The sequence below is a fragment of the Diplotaxodon limnothrissa genome, linkage group LG10, assembly GCF_057381915.1.
Source record: "Diplotaxodon limnothrissa isolate DT_005_m linkage group LG10, D_limnothrissa_male_GT1.1, whole genome shotgun sequence".
Classification (NCBI taxonomy): domain Eukaryota; kingdom Metazoa; phylum Chordata; class Actinopteri; order Cichliformes; family Cichlidae; genus Diplotaxodon; species Diplotaxodon limnothrissa.
The window spans coordinates 30503034-30521333 of NC_140605.1; the positions used below are offsets into that span (position 1 = coordinate 30503034).

Consider the following 18300-nt stretch of genomic DNA (forward strand, 5'->3'; position numbering starts at 1 on the left):
CAACCTTGAGACCTCAGAATTAGGGAGACAATCAAAAGGGCACATTTTACAGGGTTTATTTATCGGATAAAATACGTTAAATGTCACCGTTATTATTGGCCGGCCTGGAAACAGCGGGGGTGTCCAAATTCAGAGGCTGCTTCCACCTGAGGACCCGCCCTTCGCGGTCTAAAGAAAGCCGGGTAGGACGTCATGAGTTCCCTCGGTGGAGTGAAACTCAGCCGTCTGCTCCTTGCTCTCTAAAATATAACCGGGCGCTGGCGTAAACTCTCGACCGTCTCACACTTTCTTTAATTAGTTTTCTGTTTGATGTTTATTCAGCTGTGTGAAAACCCCGGAGGAACCCACCCGAGGGATTAATAAAGTTAAATTTAATTTAAACATTTAAAAGCCAAACTGATTTACTCACGAACAAACAAAACACTGAAAAAGCCAAACAATAACATTTTTAAATGATCAAAGTGACATATATATCATGTTTAACCCGAGTAGTGAAAGCCTGCGGGGGTTTGAAGACGATGTGTCGATCGGCTCAGATATTTGAAGTTTACACATTCTCACCTGAAAACATGTTAAAAGTTGGGTTTTTTTGCGACCCAGAAAGAGAAATAAGAGTGATATTAAAACTAAGTCGCTGCCGTCATTGTTGGAAACTGGAATTGGCTCGGCCGCGCTATGAATTCTGCGATATGGTTTTTCAATTTTGTTGTCCAGGTGGAAATTCAGGAGAATGGTGGCTCCGGGATTCTCCCGGAAAAATCGGGAGGGTTGGCATGTTTGGTTGTGGCAACATCACTAACCTTGTCAAACACCTCAGAGTAAATCATATCACAGAATATGAGGCACGTATGTTGAGACGAATCGCGTCTCTCACAGAGTCCTTTAGTGCTGCAGGCAGGCAACGTATTCAAATAGCGCACAACTTCAGTTTTTTTTATTTCTATATGATGAACAAGTAATCTGATGTCCTGTAATCATTATGACGCTATAATTTGAGATATAATAAATAAAATAAGTTTTTTTGTATAAAGTATCGGTATCGGATCAGTATCGTCGATACCACCCTGAAAAGTACTTGGTATCGGATCGGAAAGGAAATCAGTGGTATCGCACATCACTAAATAAAACCTCAACAATTTCTGTGTGTGACAACATGAAAGCGGGAGGGGCCGCCTGCTGTGAAAATATGGCTTATCATAGTCTTGTCCCCCAAACCACCTTAAAGGTTTGAAGATAACCGCATGAGGCTACGTGCGTAAGACAAGAGCCGGGAAATGACCCAATGGAGGAAAAAGTGGGGACAAAAAACTTGAAACACGATAACCTCTTGCAGCAGATGCTTCGCTACCTGCCCGTCAATCTGCAAACACTCTATTACTCACGTACAAATTTTCTACATTATTTCAATTCCATCAATGAATGTCACCCAAAATTTGTCAGAGAAAAAAATAACGCTTGTTTATTTCTTTAATAAAGTCATGCCAGACTCATTTCAGCTGTATAAAAAGCGACTCGTCCTCACGCTGGGTAACTGATTACAGCACATTTAGCAGCAGCTAAACACTCTTGATGGATGAATCGGTCCTTCCCAGATGCGCGGGGTAATTTAGTCCACTCTTCATGGAGAAACTCTGCTGCGTATGGGCATGTGTAGATTTTCAGTATCAACCGTTTGTAAAGTTAGTCTTTAAGCTCATCTGTCCTGGGAGAGTTCCGCCAGATGTGCTTTCTCCTAAACTTGACACTAGCATTGATCCCACTGTCTCATAATGTAATGACTGCAGATTAAAGTCATCATTTTCTGGTTTTATAAATGTTCTTGGGATTTCCTGGATTACATGCTCTGATATCTCTTCCTTCTTCTTCTTTTTTTGGGTGTTCCCTTTAGGGGTCACCATAGCGGCTCATCTGCATCCAAGTCACCTCATCCCAAGCATCCCGTTCCCTCTATCTCTTGAAGATAGTTAGTGTCAGCAGCCGCGTTACGGTGGGTCAATTATCAATAGCACTTCCATGCTGTCCATATTTGAATAAAACTACAAAAGTACAATATGCTGTGATGCGACAAAAGCAAATAAAAGGCAGCTCTGTTTTTCAGAGATATTTCACAACTCCAGCACAACCACACACATTTTCTGGGACGCTAACGCTAAGCATTAACCTGTCCAGATGAGAACAATGAAATGTGTTTGGAAGCACTACACACACACACACATTTGACAGTCCAAAGATTTAAAAGCACTTTCATTTAAAAGCTTGGGAAAATGAATTTACAAAGATAAAACAGTTAACTTAAGCCTGTGCAGTAAAGTGAAAAACACCCTTTTTCATACCTGAGCCAATGCTTGCTTGATTACCTTGCAGACGGAGGAAATGAGGAGCACTGAGCTTTTGTCAATTTGTCTCCCAGGTTCCCTCTATAAACCAACACTCTGCAGGAGGATCTGGCAATATTTAAATATGCACTGGAGAAAAGCACAGAAAATCCTTCGGCCTGTCTCTATTTATTCATATTTTACACCAACAGATTTTTGATCACATAAGACTGACTACCATATAAGGAGATGTCGATACGCTACGATGCACAGAAAACCCCTTCACTCGCCTTGACATTAAAGGTAAAAGTGTGTTACAATGAAATGTGATTTTCATACCACATAAACATAGATCAGCTAAAGCATTTTATAGTTTCTGCACCATTTCAGAAATCACAATTAGTGCTTTTAATACCTTTTTAAAAATGAAATCAATGAATATGGAAATATATAGAGCACCTTATTTCTAAATTTAAGCACTCAAAGTGCTTTCTGCTACAAGTGTCATTCACCCAATCACACATTCATTCAATGCTTTGATCTACACCTAAGTACGTTTATCTATCATTCAAATACACATCAGGGGTAACTCGGGGTTCAGTATCTGGCCCAGAGATTCTCTGGCACATGGACAGGAGGGACTGGGGACTGATTGATAGATGACCTACTCTACGACTGCTGGGCACGCAAAATAATATTGCTACTACATTAGTTTGCATATGGTTGAGGTTTACTTGGAAAGGTAAAGTTCTAGTTTTACAAGCTTGTCCTCGATAATATTTGACCTTGTGCTTACTTTTCTTTTAGTTACAAAACAGTCTGTGTGGGTTTTGTCGATTAAAGGAAAGAAGACTTCAACTTAAAGCATGCCCTTTGCACTCAGCTAAGATTCGACACCTACGGTTACCATTAACCTTGCCCTTAACCAAACTCTTCCCATGCCAAATAAGACAACAGCTCACAGTAGTACACAAGTATATGCCAAGTAGGATGTTTTTTTTTCAAAAGCAAGACAAAGTGTGAACATTAGCCTTTTGCTTCTAGTTTCTAGTGGCATGCAGACTGAGTTTTCCCATCTACCACAGATTAAACTTGTGAAGAAGACAATGTCTGACAGATTAAGGAGCTAACTGCTAATCACAGCGTAATTCAGGAATATTACAAACAGAAGCTAAGTTTGTTGTCTTTCTTTGGATTTATTTCACACCTGAAGCAACAGACAGCAGCAGGAGATCCCCACATGAGGGTATCCAGATGGAGAAAAAATTTGCAACAGTACTGATCCCAACAGTGTGTCCTCATCTATTCCAGTCAACACTACAGCGGTCCCTCGTTTATTGCGGGAGTTACGTTCCAAAAATAACCCGCGATAGGTGAAATCCACGAAGTAGCCAACTTTATTTTTTACAACTATTATAGATGTTTTAAGGCTGTAAACCCCAAAACGTTTCGTCGACATGTTGTGTTTGTTGGGGGAGAAAACTTAAAAGCATACATTACAGCACTTCAGAGTCACACTGTTAGCGATCGAAGATTTATGTAAATTTGACAAGCTGAATGCATTCTGTACTGTACAGGAGACACGGCACGAGATTGATTGACAGTGGTCTACAGCCAATCAAGACGCAGAACACAATGTGCTGTACAAAAAAAAAAAAAAAAACATGGAAAATTGCGCACAAAACAAATCAGCGAAAACAGCGAGGCCATGAAAGGTAAACCGCGTTATAGTGATGGAGCACTGTGTACGTGGTGTAAAGGACGGATGTAGCTACAAAGGTCTCATCCGTTGTTTCCTGAAATCCTGTTTTGGAGTCATTACCTTGGTATCAAAAACCCAAGGATGGGTGGGTGTGACTAACATTACTCGTTCGCTGGCTAACGACTTATAATTGACAAGTCACAAGTGCCACAGATAGTTCTCCTTTTTGAAACACAGTATGTCTCACAAAGGAGGCTTAATTTGGAGTGACTGAGTCCATAAACATATCAGGAAAGTTTTCCCATAGACCTCTACAGGAGTCAGAGTGTTTCTGGTAGCCTCCACATTTTAATGGCACGTCAACATTGGCTTAATATTTCTGACCCAGCCATGTTTTACTCCCATCCATGGTACTGTGCAAGTACTTTCATTGGTATCAGCATCACGTTTGAATTTCTAGTATTGCAACAACTAAAATAATAATAATAATGGATTGGATTTATATAGCGCTTTTCAAGACACCCAAAGCGCTTTACAATGCCACTATTCATTCACTCTCACATTCACACACTGGTGGAGGCAGCTACGGTTGTAGCCACAGCTGCCCTGGGGCAGACTGACAGAAGCGAGGCTGCCATATCGCGCCATCGGCCCCTCTGGCCAACACCAGTAGGCGGTAGGGTAAAGTGTCTTGCCCAAGGACACAACGACCAGGACAGAGAGCCCAGGGATCGAACCGGCGACCTTCCGGTTACAGATACGCTCCCCAAAATAAGAGTAAATTCATTAATTACTTATTAATGTGAAACAACTAAAGGATGACTAGAGAGCTGTTGTTTATGAGCTACTGTTTCTTAATTCTCTTATCTGTTAATTAAAGTATAGAAACACAGTAGATACATTGTATATTACTGAAACTACTTATTGAGGTTTCACTGTGAGATTAATGAAGAAAAAAGTAGGTATTGTACCATGTTTTGCACACAATCCCATACTCCACATGTCAGTATTATTGGGCTTGGATATTAGCTTTTGTTTTCTGTGGCACAGAACAATCTTCTCCACCCTTGGGCCCAGCAGGATTGAAGAGATTAATGATTAAGATGTATAAGACACTGGTTTTATAATAAACTGGTGAATAAATCAGCGTGCCCAAATGAGAATGTGATACGTTTCTCAACTAATCTGAAAAGATGTTAATAAAAATGAATAATGTTAACAGACTGAACTGATAGGGTGGAAAAGTGATGAATATGTAGCTATTGGTACAACGCGAGGAAGCCTAATGAGTTTTTAAGGTTACATTTGACCCAGATGAACTCTGCGGTTTTGCATTGAGTTAGTCTAATTTAATGGTCAGTGTTTATTTGTCTCAAAACCAGCCAAACACTCGGCAACATGCTGAGCATATCAGAAATATCCTCAGCAGATTTAAAGTAGGAATCTTTCAAGCGAATAAACAAGAATTTCCAAATCAAAGTTGCTCAGCTTGCCTATTCAAGGTTAGAAAGGGGTTGAATTACTCTAGTAATAGCCAAGCACTGGAATAAACCTGCAAAAATATCTCCACTTTCCCCGGCACAGAGAGCTGACTCATGCAACTTTCTTTAAGCATTAAAAACTAACTCAAGTTAAAACAGCTCATTTCATTAAAATCTTGGCACATGCACTGCATTCCCCTTTTGAGATTTGTGTCAAGGGACTTAAAGTTGATGATGGTAAATACTTTCCCCTTCTCACTGCTTGACCTCAAATAACGTGCTCACACTTGAAGAAGAAGGAAGGAATCGAGCAGCGTTAGCAGTGGCGGTGCAGCCTGTACTCTGCGTGGCCCAATAAGAAAGGCTGTGTTTTGCCTTGTCATTGTAAAAGTGGAAGCACTTTGAGGCGAGGAAGATTCTCCTGGCTTCCGCCTCTTTTATCAGAGATGAGTGCTGATAAACAGCGGTTCTCCGTGTCACCCGATGTGTCCTGACAAGACGGCCCATGGCAGAAGCATCACGTCTGCAGTCATATGATCTGAACGTGTGCACGATCCATGGCGAGAGGTCCTGACATTTCCCATCAAAGCGTCGGGAAAAGACGAGCTGACACTGACAGCGACAACGACACGTGGGACAAGAAGCGGAGCACGACCGCAGAGCTGGCAGGAAGCAGAGGCTGAGGTCAGGAAGTTTTCTGTGTTCCTTACAAGGAGCAAGTAGCCATCTAGCTGCTGGGGATGAAGCCACTGCTTCTGAATGTGGGTCACTCTCCCTGGATTCCACTGTGCTTTCTCTCCTCGAGCCTTTATTTGGAGCCAGGGCATTTGAATACTGCATGTTATACCCAGGGCTCCGGAGTACAGCAAGGTTTCCAAGAGCCTTGTACTGTGCACATAGATGAGGATGTGTGCACTGCAATGCGTATTTGTTTATTGGGCAAGAAATGTCAGTGAGTCACTAAAATAAAAATTGGCATCTCCACATTGACTGCATTTATATGCATGCAGTGACCTCGCCGCTGTCGTATAGAATTTTAATTCAGGTTACGCAACATACGCGAATCTCTTTGCATCCTGCAACTAAGTGTCCATATGAATAAACAAATTAATAAAATATCTCTGGCTGTCCACCAGCTGCAGCTCTTGGCAAAGCAAAATGGAAATAATTATCATTTCATTAGCTATAGTTGAAATAAATTATAATACCTACCAATGTTCACAGATGGCAAACCTAACGGATACGGGGACAAAAGCCCATGATAACACACAAGCTTTTCCCAGTGTTTTCAGTGATCTGTCAGAGGAATCTGCAGTTGGCTCATTGAAATTACTCATTGTGTCATTTTTAACGGAACTTTTGTGGTTTAATTGAACGTGTTCACTGCCGAGAAAAAGACTGGCTCTTTAACTACGAAATGGTCCACTGTATTCAAGGCTATTCACCAACTTTATCTGTGTACTGTGTGGTGGAGACAAAGCTTTTATGCTAAGAGCTACTCTCTGTGGTGTGTGCAAAGTGTAAAAAGAGCCGTTTTGTCAGCCAGAAATGCAAAACAATGAACGGACAGGGGTTATGTCTGTAAGCTGCAGCTTCTTTGTGGGCCAGTTACTACAAATGACACCTTTCACATTATATGCAGTCGATTCCACCATTGGACAAGTGGAAAAACTCAAGTGAACCACTGTTGTGCTCGAAACTGTTTACCACCAAAAAAAATCCACAGTAGGAAACGTCACTGTTAAATTACAGTAAAGTACTGGCATCTCGCTACAGGACTCTCAACCACGGCTCCATTTCTAGCTAAACCTTGTCACTGTTCAAACTCTAAACACAACGTAACATCACAGCACATTTACAGTTCAATGAGTCGGGTTTGTACGGTTTCCTGTTGGTTGTTTTTCTCGTGTATTTTTAAAGGCATTTGGGCTTTGTAATATTTTACTAGTGATGCTGCTAAAAACATTACTTTAGTACTGTATATGATGAAGATCCTTTCCAAAACAATGCGATGGAAAAGTCACTATCTGTGAAACGCTATCGTGTATAACCGAAATGATGCCACTATCAATTTACGGGCGAAAAGAGAAGATACGATTTTTAAACGACACTTGAAATGAAAAGCAAACAAATCTAGAAAAGCCGTGTCAGCCCACACCGGGGCATGCTAGACAACATTACGGCTACACATACTATTATTGCATTGCCATGGTAACTAAATTTGACACACCACTACTCCCTATCCTGCTGCATGACAAACACTCACGCCGACACACACATTGCACGTTTCTGACAGCACCGCTGCGGCCGCGGGAAAACAAGGGAAGATTCCACAAGTGGCCCGTCTCTCCGCCGTCTCTCTGCCCGGCATGCCATCGTTTGCAATAACAAGTCAAAGACTTTCAAAGCTGGACAAGTGAAGAGGAGAATAATTGGAAGGAGCGATGGAGTGGCTAAGGGAGAGTCAGGAGAGGAGGCCTCCTGATTCATCTTTAAAGACACTCCTTATTGCATCTTTAATAATTTTCCTCGATGCGCTGGGAAGACTCGACAGTTCACTTCCACAACTCTTGAATTTACATCCTATTGAGGCAAGTCGCTCACGAGGCTCACGCTGGGCTTTCTTCTCCAGGCCTCATCGCCTTCTTAACTCTTCTGTTTTATCACTCCTCATTTCCATCCCTGCAAGGCTCAGAGAGTCAGGCTGCCGAAGACTTGCAGATGTATATGGATGCTAACACGCTCAGCTAAATGTTTTAAGAGACAAGGGGATATGACAAAGCTTCGGCTCATATTACAAAGTCTTACTGTAACTTTGTTACACCACATCTTGAGTGAAAGTGTCCCACAGTTAGTCAGTTCTCTGAAACTGTTAATGAAACTGTTTCGTAATCCAGTAGAAGTTAGCATCATACATTTTAAAGAGAGGGGAACTTAAAGAAAGTAAGCGTTGCTCTTATGGTGTGAAGAGAAATGCTTGGAATTCCTGGGGGGGAGGTGGGACTCGAGTAAATAGCTCATTTTTGTCTGGCTACAAGAAGAGCTGTTAGCATATGTTCAGATATAGAAACCAACATCAGCTCCAAAGCCTTAAATCACAATTTGAGAATTAAACTATTCTGTTCATTTTATAAAAATATGCCAGCATCACTGGGTTCATCAGATGTCTCCCTGCAGGTTTCAAAAATCACATCAGCTGGTAGAAAGAAATTGGACAATGTGTGTGGGCCGTGGTATTTTTGCTACTGCTACCGCCATTTATACATGTGTGCTCCACAACTACAGCTATTCTAACTTTTATCCCTGTAGTGAAATGATTTTATAATTGCTTTTTGCATGTTTCCCCAAATAAAGGTCACTAAAATGATATTAAGTAGATCATTAACTGAATTTATTTAGGTAAAAATACAGATATCATAAACATACCCTAATCAGACATTTTATACAGGTGGAATTTCTGTTCCTGTCCTTTTAAAGGATTTTAAAGGATTACTGTTGCCAGTATAACAGTACTGCTTTTCACTATAGAAATGTCATCAACTGACACTGAGTCAAAAAAGACATTTTACTGTGGGAACAATCATAATTATACAAGTAATTGCGTTACTGAGGCTTAATTAATCATAGCTCATTAAAAGCAGATAGCTACCATAACGTGTTTAATATAGGTTTCACTAATCTTTAGCGTTTCGTTAACGTTCCTGTGTTCATTTCTGGTGTTCTTCGTACATACAAGTGCAAAAAAAATCCAACTTTGTCAAATGCATATAATAATATATCCTCTAATCCTGGGTACTCTGCTGATAACTGAGCAGAACTAAGAGCTACAGAGACCAGAGTCCTGCTAAGCCTCACACTCTCTCTCCACTTTTCCTGCAGGCAAATGGTGAAATTTAGAAACTTTAAGAGAGTTGAGAGTGGAAAAGCTCAAATACAGGAAGGCAGTGAGGGACACTTGTGTCATGAACTATTTAGTCCCATCACACATGCTCATCACTAACCACGGAGTTATATGAGTGGTGTATTTTTGTAACAGTAATTGTCTGAATGGCAATGTAGGACACTCAGAAGATGTGAACGGGGTCACTTGTAATGAAGCAAAAAGTTACAAATCTACACGCCCAAATATTTTTCCTTATGTTGCCTCCAACCACTTACATGTTAATAAAATGAAGGCATTAAGAATCCATTTGCAATAATAAAACGATATTATTTGCATTAACATACACGCTGACACAAAAACGTGGTTAAACATCCATTTATATATTAGTCAGTGTTTTATTCCCAGCAGTGAGCCGGACGTGTAGAATGAGTACAGTATGTGAGCATTAAATGCCATAGCAGAAGCCAAATCTGTATGTGTTCCACAGCTACAACTATTACCTGGCCTTTAAACACAAACTGCTCGGAGCAGCAGTTCACTGCAAATTATTCAGAAAAAAAGAAAAAAAGAAGAACTCTTTGGCTGGAGGCCACCATTTCTGAAGGTGAATCTTACAGTGCTGCTTAACCCTCTCTTCTTCCCTTTATCTTACCTGACTTTAATTAGTGCTGGCACATCATTTGGCTAAGTGAAGAAGAAATTAATGAGAAGGATGAAATGTGGGTTTACATCCTCGTTTGTCTCTTTAGACTTGAAATGAACATAAATGGTCATGTAACTTGTGCTTGAAGCCTGAAACAGAATATTGTGAGGATTGGAATGAGATGACTTTGGTTGCACTTCTGCGTACACGGTGATCTTATGCTGTCATTGAATGCAATTGATTCCGAGATTCGTCTAATAATGCTGCTTTGAATTAAGCTGGTTATTAAGACTGTAATGAATGAATCCATCGCTGTGGTAATTGTGTTCTATTGGACATGTAAATCCTACGTTTCCTTTAAGCCTATCCACTGGTGCTCAGCATTCACACTGTAGCTTTGTTTACAGACAGTCATGCTGCCCTAAACCTAAACCTTGGACAAATTGCATATGATTCGGTGCGAGTGTTATTATAAAGAGACATATAATACGTCAATTTATGACAGGGAGGAAATTGTTGGCTGAGATATACCGGGAAGCAAGAAAATAAACTATTCATCAATAAATCTTATATGCATGACTGCATGGAGGCTGATTGAGCCTCTGCTGTGAATATAGATGTGTCAACATCACAATAAATGTGACATTCGGCATGGAAACAAGGAGTCTGAAAGCATCGGAGCACCTGAACAGATTTTAAAGGACACTTACTTGAGGGTGAACTGCTCAATAGTAGAGTTGGGCATCAGGTACAGGAAGATTTTGAGAATCTCTCCAGGCTTCAGGGGCTTCTCCGGCAGCCTGAGGAACATGTTCTTGTCTAGCTGCTTGTCCACCAGCAGCTGCTCTTCACTGGCCTGGTACAGGCTGATGCTTCCGATGCGCAGCAGGGGGTGCTGTGACAGAGGTTCTCCCCTGGAAGAACCACCACCGTGACCTGAACCCTTACTGCACTCCCCTTCCAGGTTAGGCTCGTGTAGTGTGTAGTATAGCTCAGCCTGGAGGGTCTCACTTAACCCATCCAAAAGCCCGTCACTCGAGCCTTTCCTTCGGCCCAGAGGGGCTACATTGGTGTTAAACCACGACGGAGGAAGCTCCAGTTGGGCCAAGCACTGCGCCAGGTTACCTTTCATGCGGCAGGAGGTTTTAATTTCACGGACATCCCGGAAGGCATGCAAACGGACGCAGGGTAGCTTGTCCTGAGCCTTGAAGTCGTCCCAGTCACGACCGGCGATATAGAAAAACACCTGGACTGTGGGGTTGTTGGAGAAGACCCGCGGCTGGACAATGAAGGCCCGAACCTTCCAGTTGACTGTCAGTTGGCCGGGAATATCCAGAGGACTAGCTGGCTGAAGCAACTCCTTGGACAGGGCCTGGTCCTGGGCAAAAGGCCCGAAGCTTATGTTGATGGCGGGGAGGTCTTTTGTCTGGAAAACCACAAAACTCTCAGAGCGCTGCAATGGGTTTCCACTGCTGGGACTACTGCCGCTCTTGGTGCTGCCGCCAAATGTTTGTCCTGTGATCTGAGCCTCCCTCAAAAAGAAGGCCAGTTGTGCATTGGACATTTTGAAGTTGGCAGGAAGGTACACACTGGGTGGTGAAGGACTGGCTGTCATTGCTGACGAACTCAGGGCATCAGAGCTGGTTGGAGAGATTTTACCTGCAAGAGCTGCAAGAAAGAAAGGAGAAAGGAAAGATTTAACTTTTAAATGCAGCTTCCATTTTTATAATAATAATAATAATGCACATTATTTATAAAACACCTTCGAAATCACAGTGTACAAAGTGCTTTCACAAGCAAGCAAAAAGGAGAATATTTAAAAGTTACTTTCAAACAAAGTGAAACAGGTAAAACTCATGAACTATAAGTGAAAGAAAACACCAGAAAAAGGGAAGATATGGTGAGTGTGTGTGTGTGTGTGTGTGTGTGTGTGTGTGTGTGTGTGTGTCAATGAATATATGGTATAATTAGGAAGAGACACAAATGTGGTCTACTGAGTCAGCTGAGGGGGCAAAAGGGGAGGAGGTCAAAACACACTAATCAGATGATAACTGGTTGCTGTCAAGCATCCGGAGCAAAGGTTATACACTGAAACATGTCGACATTAAGAAGCTGCACCCCGTGTGATCTTTGTCTCGGGCAAAACATGTTGCACCAGTGTTTGGATTCAATTAATCTGAAGCGACACCTGTGAACAAGCCAAACTCAAAACTCTTCAAGTCCCTGGAAATGAGCGAATACCTGACAAAACACCCAAGACGCCACCGCAAAATTAATCTAGGTCGAAATCACAAATAACAAAGAGAGTAAATGGGACATACTTATCAAAATCACCCAGAGCTGAGCACAGAAACATAGCTGCCTGTTACCATGGTCCAAATCAGAGATTAAAAGTCCCATATTCCAAATGGTTATATCATTGAGATTTCATCCTTTAAATGTGGGGAAAAAAGGCAGAATCAAGAGGATATTTTGGGAACTCCCCAACAGAAAAGTCTCTTCAAACAATTGTGTTGCTTGGAAGTAGTCCACAGAAGTTTCTCTTCTTTTTTGGTAGCTCCTTAGAAAGTCTTTTTCATGTGTGTTGCAAAAGAAGCCTGAATTCAAGAATAAAAAAATAAAATAAAAATAAAAACAGCAATCTGCTCCTGCAGTTCTTCACTTGGTCATGTTCTGGCTACAAAGGTTCCACCGAGCTTCTTGAACTTGTGCTTGTCTAATTCCCTGTGGTTTAGGTCTTGGTTTAAGAGTGGTTCAGCCCCACACAGCAGCTCTTAGCTCTTTCAATCTCAGACTGTGCATGGCTCCGGGACACACTCTGATAGATAGGCAGAGCCTCCTCCCGGTTGGTGGGCTGTACGGAACAAAGCCTCTGACGCCGCCCCATCTCGCCACACCTAGTCTCTAGTCTATAATCACCATTTTAGCTCCGGGTCATAGCTAAGACACACAGCCCCTCAGAGGACTCGACTTACACCACACACACACACAGAGGTGAAAGAAAAAACTCTTCAGCTCGATTCATGCTCTCTCTCTGGACTTGTTCAGGCAGACTCTTATGTGAGTGCATGCAAGTGTGTCTATAAGGACTGTGTGTGTGCGTGCGTGCGTGCGTGCGTGCGTGTGTGTGCGTGCGTGCGTGCGTGTGTGTGCGTGCGTGTGTGTGTGTGTGTGGTGGGGGATGGATGTATTGCTTGAATGCCTCTAGGCAGAGAGAGAGTGAGAGAGTAAGAAGGAGAACGGGAAAGGGAGGGATTGGGTAAAGGTTATTGATGAATTAGCCTAGCTCTGCTTCCCTTCTCCTCCTCCTTCTCCTCCCCCTCTTCCTCCCCCTCTTTTCGTCTGCTTTAGCCCCATGAGAAATCCATGAAAATGAAGGGGTACCGGCAAGAGGGGGAGGGGTATCTGGGCTGGCTCGCTGCTTCACTCACATGTGCCTGGAATTCCCATAATAAAAGAGAGAAGGATCCACGGATGTGTGTGTGTGTGTGTGTGTGGGCTCCATAAACTGAATGGCAAACAGTGGGGCAACAAAAGATGAAGCCACAGCCGGAGAAACATCCCGTACTTACAAATGAGCATAGAGAGGGCTGGAGGAAGTATAATGATGAGAGAAGCTACTTAGGGACTAAATCTAGTCTCTACCTCACAGGAATGCGTGTCTCACTTTTTGAGCCGCTCTTCTCTTGATCAACATTTAAAGAGACAAATGCGCACAGCAATCCGCAGACTTTCTTAAGGGCTTCTCTGATAGAGTCCCATCTGTCCGTTGTCCTGGGTCCAAACACAGAGATCTGCCAACATTTTTGTATATTTCCAGGTCACCTTATAAGCTAAAATTGTCAGCTTCTACTACTGATCCTGGCCTCAGGAAAGGAATATAAAATGCGCCTCACGTATGGGGATCCACACCTAGTCTGCCTGCCAACCTTAATATCAAAGTGTATGTTTTTACCTCTCCACCGTTTAAAGCTCTATATGATTTTATTGCTGTATTTAAAAAGTAAGTAGATATTGGAACAGCATTACCCACCAGTTTGCTCCATCTATCCCACTATGTCTTGAGGCAGCATGAGCCTAGAGCTCCGAGAATCCGTGAATCCCCAGACCTGCTGGGACTTTTAATACATAACGTTCTCCACTGGATCTTAAACTACTGCTGAAGTGGCCTTGAGCAAGGCACTTAAAGAAATATGTCTCCATGTGCTCCACAAGCACCCGCTGCTGGCTAAACAGCCCAAAACAAACTGGTTTCCAGCTTGCTTTTCATTTTAATGTTTAGCTTTTAAAGTCGGTCGCTTCCGACTTGGTGCTGCTGACTGCTTCTCTCTCCAGCATCTGTTCGTTTAAATGGGGAGAGGCTGCAGGGCCTCTCCCCATTTAAATCCCCATTTACGGTAAAACTGTGACTCCAACAGCTTGCTTACATTGTGAGTGTGAGTAAGCCAATAACAACAGGGTTTGCATCCTCACAGATCGACCTGTTGGTTCAAGTCAGAAAGAGTAGGGATATTGAATCTTGTGCTTTGGCTGTTAGATGCAAGTCTTTAGTTCAGAGGTGTTTCTGATATTACCTCTAACATTTTAAAATGAGCAAAAATTGATGGTTTTATCAAATTTGGGGGATTTCCCCAACCAATTTTCTTTCAAAATTTTAATAACAACTTTCTTTGGACCACCATCTCTGTACAGGGAAAGTCCCATTTTCACTTCATCTGCTGGGAAAAGCATTTCAAACCTGCTTTAAAACTGCGTTTTATAGAGTAATGCACCCACATACCATCAGAGATGCAGAGCCGAACGGTCCCTCTCCTCCCCCCATGTTTTCCAAAAAGAAACGCGAGTTTTGACTGAGTGGATCATGGTCACAGGTCTTATGTTTTTGCATGCAGAGCTTTAACCTGCATTTGTGGATGGCACAGTGATCTGTGATTTCTGGAAGTGTTCCTGAGCCCATGCACTGGTTTCCATCACAGACATGCATCATGCCTGTTTTTAATGCAGTGCTGCCTGCAGGGCCTGAAGATCACGGGCACCTTATATTGATTTTTGGGCTTGTCCCTTGCGCACAGAGATTTCTACAGATTCCCTCAATCTTCTGATGATATTGCGTACTGTACATGATGAGATATTAAAAACTTTGAGGAACAATACTCTGTAACTCTTTCAAATTTGTAGTTTGCAGATTGGTGAAGATCTGCACATTGACAAACTCTGCCTTTGTTAGATGCTTTTGTTTTTAAACCCAATCATGTTACTGGCCTGTTTTTGCATGTAATTAATATAATTATAAGCAAAATGTTCCTGCAGCTGTTTCTTTTTAGCACCGCTTTCTTTTCCAGTTTTTCCATCTTACCTTCTTTGAGATGTGCTGCTGACATTAAATTAAAAATTATTTTTCTCTTAAAATTGTAACATTTTTTAACTGTTGTATGGTATGGTTTTCCAAAGGCACAATGGTTTGTAGCCTCTGGCAAGCACCGTGAACCCTCCCTGACATGTTGATCATATTAGACCTGAAGGTCACCTGAATAGTCCCCAGAAGCCTTATAATCTCCTTTAAATGCAATGAAACTGCACAATTGCAACACAAGGACCAAATGCCATTAAGCAAAACAAATCCTTGGCCCTTGCTCTCAACTCTGAAACCTTATGGTTTCAGTTAAGAAGGTGATTACAGCCTATGATGCATCAGGGTGTGCTTGTCTCATTTCAGCCTAACAACATCACAGGGCAGGTGGGTTTTTGAAGGGAAGCACGAATACAGATGGGCTTCCGATGTGAAACCCTATCGCTTTCCTCTATCACTTGATGTCCTATCAGACCCCAGGCCAAATTGAATTGAATTCTCTTCCTGTTGTTCTCCCATTAAGTGAAACATCTGTTCAATGTGTGTGTGAGTATCTGGGGAATGAGTGGGTTTGTAGTAAAGGGTAATTTTTTTTTGTTTTTATCTGTCAGAATATTTTGTCTTATGTCAATTAATAAAAAACAGCAGGCCATTTCAGGGCAGGGCGAGACGGACTGTTTTACTTTGTCATATCACTAACAATTTGCGCCGACACATGATTGAGGGGAAAAATAGGCAATGATTCTAGTGACAATACTGCTGATTCATCCTGCTGGATGGGTTGATCAAAAATACGGTAAACTTTTTGGTGTTTAAGATTAACTTTGAAAAATCCCCAAATGTTTTGTATTTCCCCCAGAAGCTAACGCAGGAAAGCAATTTTGTCACTAATCTCACAAGACGAAAGAGCTTTAGCCTTTTAGCTACTAAAGCTAAATTCACTGGGTTGAACAGAGCCTTAGGCATAGCTCGTGGTGGTGAAAAAATCTGTGAGGCAAAATATCTTGAATACAAAAAAAAGCAGTGTATACTGTATATTCCTCAGCGTATGTTGTTATTGCACAAACAAAACCTTTTCAGCCTAATCCACTCAAACACAACTGCCTCCTCCACTTCAGCCAGGTGTGCTGCATACTGTAGGTATGCAGAATATGAAAGTGTGTTTCGTGCCAGTGTTTCATTTCCTGAAGAGCTGACTAAAGCGAGAAAAAAAAGCCCCATTCTGTAGATAAATAAAACACTTAACTGTGTTTCCCGCTGCCCATACAAAAGCTGTCAAACATAAAAGCAGTCAGCCAAGTCAAGGGGAAATACAGAGACGACGTTATGAGGAGGGCAGACATTTGATCTTGAGAGAGAGAAGTGCATAAATGTCTCTTCAAGTAAAAGGTCGGGAGAAATTGTTGAGAAGAATTAGAGAGAGATGGAGCATCCTTACAGCATTACTAATGTTCCAGCTCGAAGGGTTTCCCTATCGATCTTCATTTTAACCCTCGTTCCCTCCCTTCTTTTACTCAGCTGTGAGCCTTACTGTACTGCTGTTATTTGGATTGGTGAAATAATACCTTTCAACTCACTCAGCTGTAAGACTTGAGCAATGCTCCACAGTCTGCATCACATTTCAGTTTGCAGTTGCTCTTAAAAACTCAATTTCTGCAAAAATTTCCACGCAAACGTCCCGTAATGTAAAATGGTTCGCGTTACCATTCATTGAGCAATGAATGCAACCTAAAGTGCAGATGAAAAGATGTGCTAGCCGGGGGATTGAAGGCTGTATTAGCACTTGAAACACTCGTGGTGTTAGTCCTATTTTTGCCCCTCTGAGGAATGTCTATTTCCATCTCAGTCAGATTCAGATAACCTTTACCAAAGGATTGCAGCCAGATTATATCGAACACACTCGAAGTGTGTGTGGCTTCATATTTCACCAGATTTCATCTATATGCATACGGAAATCACATTCATGCTTCAATCTCGCTGGGGAAGGTTTGCTCTGTCTGAGCGTTTGCATGAAGTCAGATCACTCTGGTGATTTAGAGTAAAGCCGAGTAAATCAGTCATTCCACGGGCTGTTTGTCATATATTTCACTGTGTTACATGTTCCCCGAGGCGTGCACACATGCCTACCATATTTCCATCAGATTAAAACTACTCTAAGATGCGAATGGCCGTGTCAGTAATCACATCATGTGCCGCCGACACTGAAATGAAACAGAAGCATGGTTATGAAGGTCAGTTATGGCCCACGCTGCAGCGCGCATGCTATTTGGCTCCACGGGGGTTAAAACATCAAATGTCCACCAGTAGCACAGTAAAAAATGAAAATGTACCGTAGAGGAGCCGTTTGGTCGAACGGTTTTATTTGAGATTTTTCTCATTTATCACAGTTATGGGTGAGGACGTTGTGCGTTATGGGCAGAGATTTGAAAAGATAAATAGGCTACAATGCTGCCAACTCCACAGAAAACACAAACAACAATCCCAACAAAAATCTATCGACTGCCAGGAAATGGATTGAAATCTACATCTCTTCGAAATCAATCTTCAAACAGCCAGGAAGTAGCTTTCAAAACGCTCTTTTATCCATTTCAAACCTTCAGACCTTTCGCTACTGCAGATGTCACGATGAATGCAGTGAATAATATTAAGAGTAATAATATAAGTACATTTACAGGTACTTTAATTACTGCTCTTGGCAAACAGGTTTTTAATTTCAATATGATGCCCTTATACCCTTTTTTTAAAGTCAACCTCCTCATGCTGGTCCTCTATGTTCTGCATTCAGATTAAATGCCAGGCTGCTGACATCACACTACATGTGGACTTGCTCTCACGCTTGATTGGCTAACCCAGAGGAATGTTCTCTTCTTAGTCTATACTAGTTCTCCTTGAGACCAAACACCAGCAAGTTCTTTTAACATCACAA

General features: G+C 41.9%; 1 protein-coding gene across 1 annotated transcript in view; it reads right to left on the bottom strand.

Moving 5' to 3' along the window:
- The window catches only part of tmem132e (transmembrane protein 132E), a 425465-nt gene that overhangs the window by 122036 nt on the left and 285129 nt on the right, over positions 1–18300 (bottom strand). Inside the window, exon 2 of the mRNA XM_085364711.1 lies at positions 10735–11692. Coding sequence (XP_085220837.1) covers positions 10735–11692 — 958 coding nt within the window. The remainder of the gene's footprint in view (positions 1–10734; positions 11693–18300) is intronic.